General features: G+C 38.0%; 1 protein-coding gene across 4 annotated transcripts in view; it reads left to right on the forward strand.

Annotated features, from left to right (window-relative positions):
- DNM1L (dynamin 1 like) overlaps positions 1-14,835 on the forward strand; it is a 36,095-nt gene extending 21,260 nt beyond the window's left edge. For 2 of the 4 annotated variants that reach the window (XM_064737722.1, XM_064737732.1), the window contains 13 exons: positions 89-209; positions 824-955; positions 1,223-1,429; positions 1,630-1,750; positions 2,612-2,767; positions 2,886-2,975; positions 3,871-3,963; positions 5,723-5,779; positions 6,995-7,072; positions 9,272-9,439; positions 10,059-10,168; positions 11,310-11,469; positions 12,548-14,835. In XM_064737722.1, coding sequence (XP_064593792.1) covers positions 89-209; positions 824-955; positions 1,223-1,429; positions 1,630-1,750; positions 2,612-2,767; positions 2,886-2,975; positions 3,871-3,963; positions 5,723-5,779; positions 6,995-7,072; positions 9,272-9,439; positions 10,059-10,168; positions 11,310-11,469; positions 12,548-12,604 — 1,550 coding nt within the window. In that variant the 3' untranslated portion in view covers positions 12,605-14,835. The remainder of the gene's footprint in view (positions 1-88; positions 210-823; positions 956-1,222; positions 1,430-1,629; positions 1,751-2,611; positions 2,768-2,885; positions 2,976-3,870; positions 3,964-5,722; positions 5,780-6,994; positions 7,073-9,271; positions 9,440-10,058; positions 10,169-11,309; positions 11,470-12,547) is intronic. The other 2 variants (XM_064737740.1, XM_064737746.1) reach the window with 1 other exon arrangement.
- Positions 14,836-16,443: the final 1,608 nt, after the last annotated feature.

A 16,443-nucleotide genomic window follows, 5' to 3' on the forward strand; every position in this document is an offset into this window, starting at 1 on the left:
AGGTCACTAATTCTCCATTTGCTGAATTATGAGTTTTAGGTACTCTGATGAAATCAGAACATCCCTGTGAGTGTTTTCCTTTTGGTAGGTCGAAGAACCCTTGCTGTTATCACAAAGCTGGATCTCATGGATGCTGGCACTGATGCTATGGATGTGCTCATGGGAAGAGTGATTCCAGTCAAACTTGGCATCATTGGAGTAGTGAATAGGTCTGTGTGGGCACATTGGTGCTATTTTTAAAACTCTGTTAATATGAAGTAATGCTTCTGCTTTTTAAACCATGAATATAGTCTTAAAAATAAGGTGACAATGTTGAAATGCACTTCTGAATAAGCAAGTGAGAAACTTGTTGCTCACTTCTCAAAGCCTTTGTTCTTCCACTCAACCAATTGCTAATGCAGACGGGAGTAGAGACACTTCTAGAAGAACTTTAGTGTCACCACTTCTGCTGTTGTCCTTCAGCTTGAGAGGTGCCTCTGGTCAGCTGTTCACATTAGCTCTGATCCAGCACAGGTCCTGTGTATATTAGTCCTAAATGCATATGACTGTGGAACTGTTTGCTGTATTTTTTTACCTTACTTAGGTCAAATCTCATGTAGTTTTGGTAAGAGCATTGCTTACTCTGTGTATAGCTGCTACCAATACAGATTTGTTGACTATGCTGCCTGGAGAAACAAATAAAAACCTTTAGAGTCTAAGGATGGTGAGTTATGTGTATAAAGCATAACCAAGTTGTTAAATATTCTGTCCAGACAAGCAGAAGTGTAACTTACTTTTACTTTGCATGCAGTAACTAGTGTGTAACTCTGCCTTTTCCCTTCAGGAGTCAGTTGGATATTAACAATAAGAAGAGTGTGGCTGATTCCATTCGTGATGAGTATGGGTTTCTCCAAAAGAAATATCCTTCCCTTGCCAATCGAAATGGAACCAAGTATCTTGCTAGAACACTGAACAGGTATTCCTTGAAGACATAAGCTGATGGTTTACACATCTGTGCACACCTTTCTTTGTACTCTTTCTTAGTGTCTCTTTTGGTGCTGTACAGTAATGCATTAAAGAAAACTCTGGTTGCAAACTCTGGTTCTCTAAATTTCTGAATTTACTTTAGTTTTCCCAAGTGTTTTCCTTTGGTGGTTATTTTGTGTCTCATCTCTGTTTTGATGAAGATGATAAAGCTGAAACTTTTCCTCCCTTCTAATAAGGGACTGTTTTCTATTTTCAGATTGCTGATGCATCATATCAGGGATTGCTTGCCAGAACTGAAAACCAGAATTAATGTTTTAGCTGCCCAGTACCAATCTCTACTGAACAGCTATGGGGAACCTGTTGAAGACAAAAGTGCTACTTTATTGCAGCTGATCACCAAATTTGCCACAGAATATTGTAATACTATTGAAGGAACAGCAAAATACATAGAGACTTCAGAGCTGTAAGTACAAGTGTTTTCCTGGAATATTGACTGAGTGGTTTGGTTGACCCAGTGGCTCTTGCTGGCTCTCACTGGCAAAATTACTACACTGGACCATAACATACTCAAAAAAGTTTGAATCCAAGCAACTGTAAGAAAGCTCTCATTGAAAACCTTTCTCCTTCTTATTTGCTACTTCAGTTGTTATTTTCTTCTTTCAGATGTGGTGGAGCCAGAATCTGTTATATTTTTCATGAGACTTTTGGAAGAACTTTAGAATCTGTTGACCCTCTGGGTGGCCTTAACACAATTGACATTCTGACTGCCATTAGAAATGCCACTGTGAGTGTTCTTCTGTATTTCTGAGTGTTGTGGCTGTATGTTAGATAGGAAGCTAAGGTTTAATTCTATATAAGAGGCATAGATTTGAGATGGTTCAGTGTTTTCCTGACAGATTTGGTTTCTTGCTAATATGGGAATTGGTGTTGCTGAGAATTAACAGAGTAAGGCCACCTTTAAATTTTGCAGAATTTAATAAAATGTTCACTCCTTCAAGCTTGACTTTGGATGTCAGACATGTCAGTCTGCTTTTCTACTGTGTCTGTTGTGTGTAGACAGACAGGCAGGTTTCTGCATGGTCTTGGAGCATGAGTACTCCATTAGAATGATCTGTGTGTATGTTATCATCCTCCTGTAAATGTAAAATGTAAAAACAGGATTTAGTAACAGGAAAGATGTCATATTTCAGGTAAAAAATGTTGTATGTGTAGCTAAGCATTGGTCATAAGTGAAATTACTCCAAACACTGAAACCCACCTATCTTGTTTGTATGGCATTAGATGCCCATGACTGTCCAATAAATAATGACAGTGTCTCTCTCTGAAATTAGAAAGAAAATGTCTTTCCTTTATAATAGATTTCATCAAAATGTGGATCCTCAAAAAGCATTGTTGAGATTTGTAAGCCTAAAGTGACATGAGTAGGTAGAAACCTCTAAGATTCTAGAAGAATGCTAGTTAATCATTGTTTAATACATTTTGTCTTAAAGATGGGAACTTACATCTTTTATTTTTACATATACTTGAGATTTGTTCTGAGTATCACTGTGACCTGCTTTATTCTGGGCCTCATTAAATACTACTTCTTAGAAATGCATCATGTTTTATACACAATTTAGCAGCTTTTCCCCTCCTTTTGAACCAGGGTCCCCGTCCTGCCTTGTTTGTTCCTGAGGTTTCCTTTGAGTTGCTGGTAAAAAGGCAAATCAAACGTTTGGAAGAACCGAGCTTGCGCTGTGTGGAGCTGGTTCACGAGGAAATGCAGAGGATTATCCAGCACTGTAGTAATTACAGTACACAGGTAAAAATACATGCTCTACAGCTGGGATTGTAATCATGGCATGTATGTGTGGGTGTGTGTGATTACTTGCTTAAAAACTTCTGGAAGTCTCACCAGTGAAACTTGGGTTTGTTTTTAGGAATTACTGAGGTTTCCTAAATTGCACGATGCCATAGTTGAAGTAGTAACCTGTCTTCTGCGTAGGAGACTTCCTGTCACGAATGAAATGGTAAGTTTCCATCTACTGTAATTTTGCTGGTAGAAGTGCATGTTTTCTGAAGTCTTGATGTTTCTGTTAGCACAGGAACCCAAGTTATTAAAGGAATCTTAACTGATTTGTTAAATTGATAGTTATTTAATATGTACGCATTTTGATGTGTACACATTTAATATGTATGCACTCTTCTATATTATGGATACATATAAAACAAAGGGATGGGGTTAGGGTTAAGCATGTTGTCCCCTATGTTTCAATTTCCCAAGAAGAATTCTACAAAATTTCAATTTAGCATCATCTAGTCTTTCTCATATAGGTTATTTCCATCCCTTGTAACAGAAGCTGTGCAAATACTGTAGAGTTTGGGATGCAGTGATGAAAATTAAATTGCAATCCTTATTCTGTGTGTTTCAGAGGCTTGTAATGCCCCTTACCTAGTGAAAACTAAAAGTTCAACTTGTACCTTTAAATAAATGTTTTAATATTAAAATCTCAATTGGACTGCCTGTTGGGCAGTAAAGAGTGTTTCAGTATTTGACTCTGCATTTGATGTGAAAAGCAAAAATTGCTTTTTATACTCACTGTCCCTCACAGTGAACCATCTCCCCCTGGTTCACATATTGTAGGTGGTTTGTGGCTCTGTGGTCTTTTGCTATGGGCAAATCTAGATAAACAATTAGTAAAACCATGCCTATTGCCCCTTTTTTATCTTCAGAGTATGGCAATGAACATGAACACAAGGCTTAGTGATTTTTCCTTTTACCAAACAGCCAACAAAGTGGGCAAAAGACAAAAAATAACACAGTAACAGTAAAATGCTGTGCTTGCCAGCATTGTAGGTCATTGCTCTGCACTGGCATTAGGTTTACTCCCTGAATTTTTGATCTGGGAATATTTTGCATTGCAGGTTCATAATCTGGTGGCCATTGAGTTAGCTTATATCAATACCAAACATCCAGACTTTGCTGATGCCTGTGGGTTAATGAATAACAACATAGAGGTAAGAAATGATGTTCTCTTAAAAAGTTTCCGGCCTCTTTAAGTAAAGGTGAAATTCATAAAATAACAATAAAATGTGCTTCTTTCCTTGAAGCACATTTCTGCATTTTGAGGCATGAGAAATGTGATGAATTATGAATATGGTGTATACACTAATGATCTGTGGATTTGTTAATTTTTATTGCATGTTACATTTAGGATCACTGGTTGATACTTCACTGAAAGGATTCTGTTTGGAAAATAAGATGGGCATCTAATTAAATATTGCCTATGAAATGAAATTTTTTAAGGCAAAATTTAAATATGTAATTGTGTGTTCATGTTGATGAAACTGCATTTTGTCTTTGACACAATGTATCAATAATGTTCCTCTCATTTGTGAAAATATAATACAAGTATTGTTTCCTCTGTTCAGGTTGTAATTTCTGCTTGCTTTTGGTTTTGTTCTTGAATCTCTGTGTTACCACACTTCAGCCTCCCTGAGACATTCTCTCCCTCAGTCTCACATCAGTAATCTTGTGTTTTTCAAGTCCAAAGCTGATAATACTTGTTGCTGCCATCATCCTATGGAAGCAGTTCAACAACCAATCTGCTCTGTGAGATTGGAAGAATCAATCTGGTGTTTTTGCAGTCTCATTAATTAGAGCTCATTAATACCCTTGTGTTTATCCAACACATTTTGATTCATCACAGACTCATGGAATGGCTTGGAAGGTAATCTCATTCCAACCCTCCTGCCTTATGCAGGGACACATTCCTCTAGACCAGGTTGCTCAGAGCCCCATCCAACCTGGCCTTGGACACTTCCAGGGATGGGGCAGCCACAGCTTCTCTGGGCAGCCTGTGCCAGTGCCTCACCACCTTCACAGTAAAGAATTTCTTTCTATGGAATATATAATTTAAACATTCTTTCAGTTTGAAGCCATTCCCCCTTGTCATGTCACTACATGCTCTTGTAGTGTTTCTTTTTTAAATGCTTACATTAAAATTTCTACTCCATGCAATTTCTTCTATAATCTATAAAATTTCTTCCTTCTCTACATATATTCTGTACTGACTAGGTATGCTTTTGAGTTTGACTGGGTAGATTGCTCTTTAATCTAGTTCAAAAACAATGTGAATGGAAACTGCCACGAATACAGAAATTAAGACTTTGTGAAGCTGAACATAGAAATTTGTATCATCTTGTTACTTAAAGTAGTTCTTTCCTAATGTTTTCCTCAACAGGACATTGACATTTTTAAAGAACCAAACCATGTAAACCCAAGCCTTATTCAGTGGACAATCAGTTATTAATTTCAAGCAAAATCAGACATTTCTTTGTCCTAATTGCTTCAAATTCTATTTTTCTGTGAATCAAATTCTGCCACCTCCTTCATTTTGGGCTAATCATGTGCTGGCCACAGAATCAAATCCTTTAGACTTGGAGGATTTACAGCTTAATGAGGGCTGTAGGCTATCTGTGGTGAGCCAAATTGTGGAGCTCTGATATTGTTTTTTAAAGGCTTAGGTTTTGATTAGGGAGTGTGGTGCAAAATAACTTTGCAAAACTTCTTATACTGAGAATTTAGTTTTGACCAGGTAATCAAAGCATCCAAATAATCAAGGGTTTCATAGACCACAGTATTAGCATGGCCCTGGATGAGATGAAGTTACTCATATTTGTGTCTGAAATGGAAGTCATCTGTAAAATGTGGCTCTTGCCTGTGTGTTGATCCACAGTAATACATAACTGAGGTCTTGCTGGATTGTTTTTAAAGGAGCAAAGGCGGAACAGGTTAACCCGGGAGCTGCCTTCTGCTGTGCCACGGGACAAGGTAGGTAAATGTTTGATTTTGTTTTTTACATAAAGCTGAATGCATTCTCCTAGATCCAATCCAAGTATTGGAAATTTTCATATGCTGCTCTAGTAACAGTCTTGGGAGCTTCCAGGTATTAAGTTTTTTCTTTTCAGTTTCATAAGATAGAAGCGGAATATAATTTTCTTTTCTTTTTTTTCTTCTATAATTTTCTTAAAGATGCAATTTGTGGGAGGTTTTAAATCTGGTATTTCAGAAGACTTGTCTATAAATGTAATAATACACTTATTACTTGAATTTTGTCATCTCAGGTAAGGTGTAAAATGCCTGCAGATGTTGAAGATGGACTCAGAACTTTCATGCTTAAATTTGTAGCTGAGACACACTGATTTCAAAAGATAAACAAGTGATTTCAAATGTCCAGTGCCAACATAGTGACCTGTGGTTGGTTTTTGTTAAGTCACTCTTAAAACTGCAGTTTATTGCAGTCTTACTTTCTCTGGGAGCAGATGTTGGAGTTGACACTTTCAGTTGTTCATGTATTCTGTCTCTGGAGCTTGCTTAACTGTATCAGGTTTTGGGATTAGTGCAGTGACAGGAGTGGGAAAACCAACCAAATGTCATGGAAAACAGTCTGGCTGTAGAAAAGAACAGTCTGACAACAAGCTGGAATTTTAGACAGTTATTTAATACTATGTGAATTATTAAGAATTCAAAGACAGAGACCATAGTTTAGAATCCTTGTGAGGTTGTAACAGGAGTTTCTACAGCTGATGGAAATCTGCTCACTAAGTTCATTACCTTAAAAAGTGAGACAGAGTCCCAGAGTAGATATAATACTGTTGCCTTTAATCAGTCTAAGACAACTGATGGATGAACTGGAAATTTAAGGTAGCTGTCTAGAGATTGCTTTCAGTGCTCTTTGATCCTTCATTTTGTTGATTTCATAGTTAAATCATCAGTGTAGGAGCTTAAATGAAATTGAAGGTCAGATAATCCAAAATAACTGTCTTGGAGATGCTTTTATTTTTCTTTTTTTTTCTCTCTTCTTTCTTCTTTTTTTCTTCTTTTTTTCTGCTTCTATTACTTTTTTTTCTTGCAAATTCAAAATATTTCTTTTCTGGATTTTGAAAGATGCTAGTAGGTAAAAGTGTTTACAATTTGCTAGGTAAATTTGGTGGTCTTCAGTTGAATTTTTTTTTTCCCTCTCCCTGCATTTTTTACCTTCCTTAGTCTACTAAAGCTCCAGGTGCATTGGCACCTGCTTCCCAGGAGACTGTTACTGCTGCTTCTGCTGAGGCTGATGGCAAGGTCTGTCTTGATTTCTCCTCTAAGCACTGCATGCACGTTTCTGTTGTGCACCCCAGGTGTAAGGAAAGCAGTTTGTCCCTGGTGTTCTGTCACCAACAGTGTGTCCTACCCAGTCTGGATGTCCTCCCCAGTGTGGATTACTTGGCACTACTGGTTTTATGTACAGTGGCATGTCAAGACATGCCATGAGGTGGCCAAGTCACTGCTTTCTCTTTGAACTCTTGTTTTGCAATATGTTGGGGTGCAAATATGCACCTAATTTACCTCAAACTGTCCATAGATTGTTGGGTGCAACAGTACTGTAATTAAAAGTCTTCAGCATGGCTGTTAAACTGCATGTTTTTAATGTGTTGACAGTTAAAGAAGGAGGACAGAAGATAATCTAAAATGTGAGTTTCCTGCTTCCTGCAGGGAATCTTTACAGGCTTTGTTCAAACTGAACCTCCTTTGTGTTGTTTCATATAATTGTTGAATCCCTGGTTTACTTATATTTGTGAAATGTGCTCTGCAGTGTTTTACATGTTAGGTCTGCTGTCTCATGTGTTAAAATAACATTCCTCTGAAGGCTTTTCTGCTAATTGCTCTTGCTAGGAGTCAGAAAAGATGGACAGTCACAAGTTTGTGTATTAGGAGTACCAGGGGAACTCAGGCTTTCTGCTTTATTGCACATTCAGATGTAAATGCAAAGCTTCCATTTCTGTCCTGAGCAAAGTGGTTCTACTAGTAAATAGTAGAATTTTAACTATTATTTTAATCAGTGTTCTAGAGGTTTTGTTTGATATGCTGCAAAATTTAAAAAGAAACCAAGAGCCACCATGAAAATAGTGTTGTGACTTAGGAAGCAGCAGGAAGCTGCCAGATTTGGTTTGCATTTCCCATAAACCCTGTCCTCTGTGGGGTGATACATTTCACACTCTCTTGTGTGGCTTTGTTTCTGAAACTGCTTTGGAGGTAGAGCAGGCTCCACAGCAGTGCAGAATGAAGAGTGGCATTTTTGTCATTTTGAGCAGCTGTCTTGCAGTCAGAAATGATGCAGTGGAGCTTTCCTGAACAATAATTTTCTCTTATTAGCAGAGTTTGATTTGAATTCCTAGTGTGTTGTACAATGCCTCTGAGCAATTTAAATAAAATTTTTGATGTGCACAGCTTAGCTGAGTTTCTTCCTGTATGCTGCTGCTGGTATTCTACTTGCTATGCTTTGTTTCTCACTTTTTTTTTTTAGATTTAAGATCAACCAGTAGTGTTTCATTGTGAACACAATAGATAAATTTAGCTTTTTTTCTCCTATACCTGAAGCAAGACAAGTACAAAACCTTGAATGACCTTTTTCAAACAGGACTAGATTTCAAAGCACAGAGTAAATAGAAGAGATATTAGGCTTGTGGAAAGGTAAAATAAAATAAAAATTGCCCCTATTCAACATAAAAATAAACTTTGGGTTTTTTAATACTAATTAATAGATGGTGGATACCATCCACTAATATTTCTTTTGTTCAGTGATTTCTTATGTTTGACAGTTAGATTTCTAATGTTGGACAGATTTCTAATGTTTGACATCTTTTTCTCAGAAGATTCATGAGTTATTCTTTGTCTGGAACTCCCAGAATCTCTGATCTTTTTCTCTTCTCTCTCTGAACTTTGAGAGGATGAAGATTTTTGTTTTGATTTGTTATAAAAAAGCCTTCCATAAATATGATCATAGCTGTGCTACCTCAGAACAGAAATGTGCATCTTTTTTAGGTGTTACTGTAACAAGCTTAAGTTTGTATTTAAATAAAACCTGAAGTATTTAAATTCAAGTATTGCAAGAGCGGTGGTGATCTTCAAAATACATTTTCAGAATCATCCTGATAGTATAGGATGTGTGGTCACAGCCAAATAACTTAGAAAGACCGCCCCATATTTCAGAAGTGGTTTGTAGACCCTTAAAATGCTGTGGAACTTCTCCAAGTGAGACATTTTCACACCCTTTATTAGGGACAGTATGAGTTTTAAAAGCTTTCATTTTACTGGTACCTTTTGTGAGCTGTAACCAGCGAAGGGACAATAAATGTGGGGAATGGGAAGAACAGAATGATGGAATATACCTATGAAAATCTTGTTTTTAGTGAGTTTTAGCTGTAGTGATTTGATTAGATGCTTCTCTGTAGTGGCCAAGTTCTAATTCTGCCATGTTTTTTCAATGTGCTGTTTGTGCAGAATCCTGCTGTAGGAGCAGATGCACCTCAGGAGTCTGGAACAGGCAACTGGAGAGGAATGCTGAAACCCTCCAAAGCAGAAGAGGTAGCAGCAGAGGAAAAATCCAAGCCAGCTGCAGCCCTTCCTGCTAGTCCTCAAAAAGGACATGCTGTAAACCTCTTAGATGTGGTGAGTCTTGGAAGACAAACTCCTTTTCTTTGTAGTTCAGTCTCTAGAAAAGGAAACATCTCAATTCCAGCTCTTGTAACTTTGCTGCTAATATGTGGTCTCTTTGTAAATAATTCCCACTATTGCAACAAGGAGCTCCAGCCAGTCTCTTGTGCTTTGCTCCTTGCCTGATTCCAATCTCTCTGCAACCTCCCTGCCTGCTCCAGTTTCAGGCTATGACTGGGATAACTGGCTTCCTTTCACAAATTCCTGTGCAGGGGAACTCCTTGGCTAGATAGCCGTTGGTACAGAAACAAATCTTAGCTCAGTTCAAATTCCTGCTCTTCTTGTGCTGAATTTTAGTCTTTATACTAGAGGAGGAGAAAAAACATTAAACCCACTTAAGTTAAAAAGAGATGGAGATGTTTAGAAAAAATGTAGTGGTTCCCTGTGACCAAAATCCACAAATGTGGATTTTGATACGTCTCTAATTTTATTTCTGAAGAATTACAGGTTTGTTGCAAGACAGATTACATCTATCAAACTCAGGCTAAAAGAGCAATAGTTAGAGCTCTGAGTTTTATTTACAAATGCAAATGAGCAGAATTGGTAAGCTGAGGGTTTTATTTTTTTCACGCAGCCTGTACCTGTTGCACGCAAACTTTCTGCCCGTGAGCAACGAGATTGTGAAGTGATTGAACGACTTATTAAATCTTACTTCCTTATTGTCAGGAAGAACATTCAGGACAGGTAAACCCAAACTTCCTTGAAATATTTAAGCCATGCAAGTATTGTGATATTTCAAGAATTATATATATGCTCATGTTACTTTTATCATGTTCTTATGTTTGTAAGAAGAGAGAAAATAAATTCATTTTTTAGAAGGGACAGCAACAGTAAAATTTGACCCTTCACAGAATGAAGCAGTTTGAAGAAGCACTTGTTTCCTCTAATGGTTTCAAGTTCTGTGTAGTATTAAGTAAAAGGTTTAATTATTTAGGAGATGCCTCCTTTTCTGGAGGATGCTTCAATTCAGATGGAAGATTTGCAGCAAATAACTGGAATCAACTCTAGGTCCTGTTACCCCGACAGAATTTAGCTTTGCCATCCTCTTAATTCAAATGGGAAGGTCAAATAGGAGCTAGTGTATGTGGCTCAGTTTTCTAGCACTTAGCTATAAGGGTGGTAATGGCATGAAAAAGTTCTTTCTGCTGTGGAAAAGTCATACTTTTTCTTTAATAAGAAATTCTATAAAACTTATTTTGCTTATGTCTTTGTGGAAAGATCTAACTTCATATATGATTTTTATGTATATGGGAAGTCTGGAGGGAAGTGCAGGAATCTGGAAACCAGATTTTAGAGCAGGTTAGTGAGGCTCATAGGTGTTTTAGTCTATCCAGTAAATACCTTCAATATAATTTGTAGTATTTAATGTCAGGGGAGTGCTTTGTTTACATTAACTTTACTGCACAGTTTGTACTGTGTAACATCAGAGATGTGAATTATTTCTTTGCCTTTTTCTCTTCCCATTTACACATAAAATTTGGTGTTAGAGTTGACATACTTAAATGTGTGTCATCCCATGCACAGTAGAGATAGGTTGGTTTCTAATGAGCAAAATTATTTATTCTTGTTTTGTGTTTTACACTGTTCATGTTTTTTACAGTGTAGCTTTCTATCTGGAAGAAGTTATGCTTATATGAATTAGTTCTACTCTAATATTGTACATGATGCTGCTTTTACTTGAGAGAGTTTTTATTTATAGTAGTGATAGATTCCTGGTAGTTTGAGCCAATGCTATGTGTAGCTGCTTGCCCTCATTGTACATTCCTCTGGAACAGACCTGGCTTTGAACAATTATTTTAAAGAAGCAATCTTGATGTGCTTGCAGTGTGCCAAAGGCAGTGATGCATTTTCTGGTGAACCACGTGAAGGACACTCTCCAGAGTGAGCTGGTGGGCCAGCTGTACAAATCCCTGTTGTTGGATGACCTTCTCACAGAGTCTGAGGACATGGCACAGCGTAGGAAAGAGGCAGCTGACATGCTCAAGGTAATGAGGACATCAGGAGCTCCTGGGAGCAGTTCACCATATCACTGGGAGGCTGCTTGAAGATTTGTCTTCCTTTTTTCTTTACTGTTTTTTAATATGTGCCATTGTATTGCTTTTCTCTGCTAGAGGAATTAAAACCAATACACAACCAGAAAGGGTTACATATGAGCTTTTAAATCCGCAGTTTAGCAGGCTAGATAGAAAGTAGGTGAAGTTTCTCTTTTATGGCAGACTTTTAAAACTGTGTATGGTGAAGAAATCTGCCCTTCTTGAGAATTTAATGGGTTGCCACTTCTTTTGTGTCTTGGTTTGGAAAGACAGGTGTCTGCTAAGGAAGGCAGGAGCCTCCCCTGAAATGGACAATGTAAACACACCCCCCCCAGTTGCTGTAAACTTTAAATTAAGGGGCTCTCAGGCAAAAAACATGGGAGCAGAAATAACAGTTCTTTATTGGGGAAGAAAATAAAAAGATAAAATAAACAATGCAGTAAACTAAAACAACACTGACAGAGTCAGAACACAACCTGACACCCTGTGGGTCAGGATGCTGGTAGCAGTCCAATTGGAAATGTGGCTGCAGCCCTCCTGGAGTGTCAGGTGTGGCTCTGTTGGAGCAGGGATCCTGTAGAAGGGTGGAGTCTTCCTCTGAAGATCCAGTGGAAGAGGCACCTGTTCCTCTGGGAAATCCAGTGGAGAAGCTGTGCTGGTGTTCCTGAATCTCCAGATTATATCTGGGTAGGAATGCTTGGCTCCTCCCCCTGGGCAGAGCATCTCCCAATGGATGCTGTAGTTCTTATCAGCCCTGCAGTGACATTCAGTGGCCTCTTATCAGCAGATGTCACCCGGGAGGAAGGATTGGTTGTGGAAGAGATAAGGAAAACTGCCCACTTGACAGAAGACAGCTGCCATACAGATGGCAAATAGAATACAGTTTGCTTGGCAATCCAGGACATTTTGTAATGCCACCGATTAGCTTTGGTTTGTTTTTAGCTTTGCGCTTCCCAGACTGCTGCTGTTTTGTCCCTGGGAAATCTGTGCAGCATAACTAACTGTGGCTTTTGTGTGTTCCTGTGTGCAGGCCCTGCAGAGAGCCAGCCAGATCATTGCAGAGATCCGAGAGACACATCTTTGGTGAAGACTGTATCAGCCACACTATTTATATGCATTGGAGGTTACATTGGCTTGACAATTGCTAGGCATGGTATACGGAGTAGAATTTTTATTTATGAACTCTTATCTGTGTACTGCAACTGTGTAAATCTGCTCATGTAAAGACAGTTGGTTTGATTTGCAAACAGAAAAACATGCTGTATTTTGCAAAAGAAGTCGTATTTAATCCATATAATAAATGGCTCTAAATGTTTCCTTACCAGGTTTCTGGTGCAAATTAAAGCAGACCAAGTCTTCTGTCTCAGTGACAGTCTCATTTGAACTTGGGGAAAAACATTCAAGTTCCAGTGCCTGACTTGCTGAACAGGTTGCCTGTGGTTAAGACAGCCAGTGTAGTCTTGTGGCATAGTTCTAAGCTGCTTTTCCAGTAGAAGTTTCAGTACTGTGAAGACAAGAGAGCACCGAGTATTTTCTTTCATGAATATATTGCATGCACTGTGGCAGATGGAGGTCTCCATTTTATAGCACAGTAGAGATGTCGAGCGTATTACTATGTATGTGTGTTCCCTTTTTTTTTTCTCTTTGTCCCCAAATGTTTCAATGGCAGACAAAACTTCAGACTTGATTTCATGGAGTATCATGTAGGAAGAATTAGCCTGGAGCTTGTGAACAAGAACAGCCTACTAAAAAGTGGCTGCAGAGTTATTAACGTGCACTGGAGCTTGTGTATGAATGTTGGAGTTTATAATCAGGCACAAGGACACCTTCCCCTTCCTCCCCCCTGGGACCAAGCCCCTGGACCACCTGATAGTAAATTTGCTCTGGCAGAACTGAAAAATAAAACTGGATTTCAAAACTGTCATGGGATAGTAAGCGTTTCTTTTAAAAACAGATCAAGTTGGCCAGGGAGAAGGGGATACCCACAAATTCTGCAAATTTTGGAATGTATGACAGTATGAAAGAAAGTCTGTGGAATTGGAATATTTATATCAGAGATTACAGTTACTTTTGAGGAAATTTTATTGTGCTGTAAGTAGCTTTTTTTTTTTTGAGGACAATCGTAAAATTATTAAATTTTAGGTTGGAAATTAAGTTGATGAGGTTTCTTTTTTTGTTTTGATTATAATTCATACAGATGACTATTGATCACACTAGCCTTGAAAAAGTAAACATTTTAATTTTTATGAATAAAAATTTATTTAAACTCCAGCCAGCATACTTGCATGTACTTTTCAAGCAGATTCACTCTTTTTGTATAAAGTGAAAATGTTTACTATAGTGTTGCTAATACTTTTTCTTTAACACAATTTGCATGAAAAATAGGACACTGCTGTTAACCTCCATGGCTTGATTTTATGGTATTGGGCCATGATAGTGAGGTTTTCATTACCCATATGCAGTTCCTTCCCCCTGAAATCAGTTAGCAAAAAAGGAATTCCTATGGTAAGCTGCTAAAGATTGAAAATTTAAAAACTCAGTTTACAAGAAGCTCTGTTTAAAAATGTATTTTTCTCGTGGTAATATTCAGTTTGGCATCAATATGAGCACAAGGAGTTAAGTCTGACAGATGCAACTTTTGGATCCTTCATATATGATCTGAGGTAATTCATGCAGAACACAGAAATACATATGGTGCATTTTTAAACAGCCTAAGAAGTCATGGTGTATGCATTACATGTAATGAATACAAAGGAGGTACTTTTATCTTGCATTGTATCCAGGGATGATAGTTCTCAGATTTAAGAAATATGACTGAAGTGCAAACCACTTTTTAAATCAATTTGGTGATCAGTGAAAGCTTTTTAAGTTTGGTCAAAAGCATTACATTTCTGTTTGGTATTCACCTGACACCCTCTCCCTTTTGCTTTCAACATCCAAGAAGTTTTCAACAAGGTAGTGCCGTCCATAAGTGATCTGCTACCTAAGCTTTAACTCCCAAGTTCAGTCAACAGTCTCTTTGTGAAGAAATACTCTGATTTGTAAAGTTTTGAAATGCTGCATAAAGCAAATGAATTTCATTTATTGAAGAAATTCTTGCAAGTGATACCTGGCTCTGTAATGTCATGTGGAATTTCCAGTGTCAATTTGGTTTCTGAAATGTTACGACTTTTTTTGTTTAAGTTTCACAAAAAGGTTCAATTTGGTAATGTTTGAGTGCCAAGAAATGAACTTGATTTGTAATCCTTAATGCAAGACTTTGAAGGTCCATGCTGTAACAATGCTGTTATTTAATAAACAGATAATACACAAAATTAATTACTCCAGAAATAGTTTTGGACTGACTTGTAGTTCTGGTGGCAGGACTTACATGCACTTAGTAGTGTAAGTACCTATATGTCTACAACCTTAGTTATGATTTCACTTGTTCTCACTCAATTCTGCATTCTTGAACAGTTCCATAACCCATAATGTAGACAGGCTGCTCATGCCTACTGATAGGTTTGAAACAAGCTGTGTTCTGGAACTGAACTAAAACACTTCAAATGCCACTATTACTGGCTCTGAAAGAAAGTGTGGGAAAGCTGTGGAAAGAAGCCTAATGAGGGCAGCAACTGAAAAATTCCCAGATTAGACTGGTGGTTTACAACTGTCTTCTAATCACCTCATTTAATTTAAACCTGAAAAAATGTTGTCACCAATGCACTAGTTTTAGCTAGCTTGCTCTCCAGTGGGGGAGAATCATGGAGGGGAAAGCCCCCTGTAGCCAAGCTCAGGTTAGTAAATGTCTGACACCGATACCTGAGCTGTTGTAGTCCTGCTGTAACTAAAACACAGGATCCTCCTGGTGTGAGCAGTTTGTATTCAGTAGTCAGGTTCAAATTTTACTTAGTGAAACAGATGGGTAGAAGGGGTGGTGGTGTCTGTGTGCTTCAGATCTTACTCTGAAGTAAACGGAGCAGACCTTGTGTAAAACCTGCCTTTATTCATTGCTTTTTGGATGAATGACTGATGCCAGATTGGATATGGCAAACCCAGATTCCTGCTTTATGGACCAGGGCAGGGGAAAGGAACAACTTGCCACTTTGTTGTGCCCCTATTGGGAACTTAAATGGAATTATCATGGGTAATTTTTTTTCTGCAGTTCTCTCCTTCAGCTGTGAGAGCAATGGGTAGCTGGCGTTTCCTGTAGTCACTGAGGATCTCCACTGTATCTGCTTTTTGTTGCTAATTAAACACTGCTTTGAGGTGAGAGGCAGAGGATTGATTCCTCAAAGTTTAATACCACTTGGATATGGTTTTGTGCTCAATGACATTCTTTAAACTAGTGAAGGTGCTTTCATGCTCCCATAGTTTTGAGTTTACCTGCTGCATGCCCTTTCACCTTTTACCTCTGAACTGGTAGGTGCCACAGTAAGGTTAAACTCAAGTCTTTCAGGTTGTGCTGTACAAATGTTTTTGGTGCAACTTTTTTAGTTTGTTGGTTTTAGGTTTTTAAAAATATCTTGCCAAAATAATTACTTTTCTTTTTGCACTTTTAAATCATGCATGTGTAGCCATGTTAAATACTTTAATATTAATTACTCCTTGTTCACATTTGAACAAGTTTGGACAATTTCTGATTACCTGAATGTATCTGTGTATAAGAATTAAGACCAGGCTAAAAAAGAATAGTTGATTTTTCCTTGATCCTTGACCCAAGTGTTCAAATGCTCAGTTGTGATGGCCCTGTATGGTCATGGCAAGTAGTGCTGGTATCCAGCTGTTTTTCTGGGAAGAGTGAGGGAAAGGCTCAGAGTGCTAGGACTTGGTCAAAGGCAAGCATGGACTAAATTTCTTGGGGTTTATAAATCTTATTAGAAACCCTGCATGCAAAGAACTTTATTCCTTTTTTGTTTCGTGTTGCTAAAAAATAAATTTACGGAT

This window comes from Zonotrichia leucophrys, chromosome 1A (assembly GCF_028769735.1).
Source record: "Zonotrichia leucophrys gambelii isolate GWCS_2022_RI chromosome 1A, RI_Zleu_2.0, whole genome shotgun sequence".
NCBI lineage: Eukaryota > Metazoa > Chordata > Aves > Passeriformes > Passerellidae > Zonotrichia > Zonotrichia leucophrys.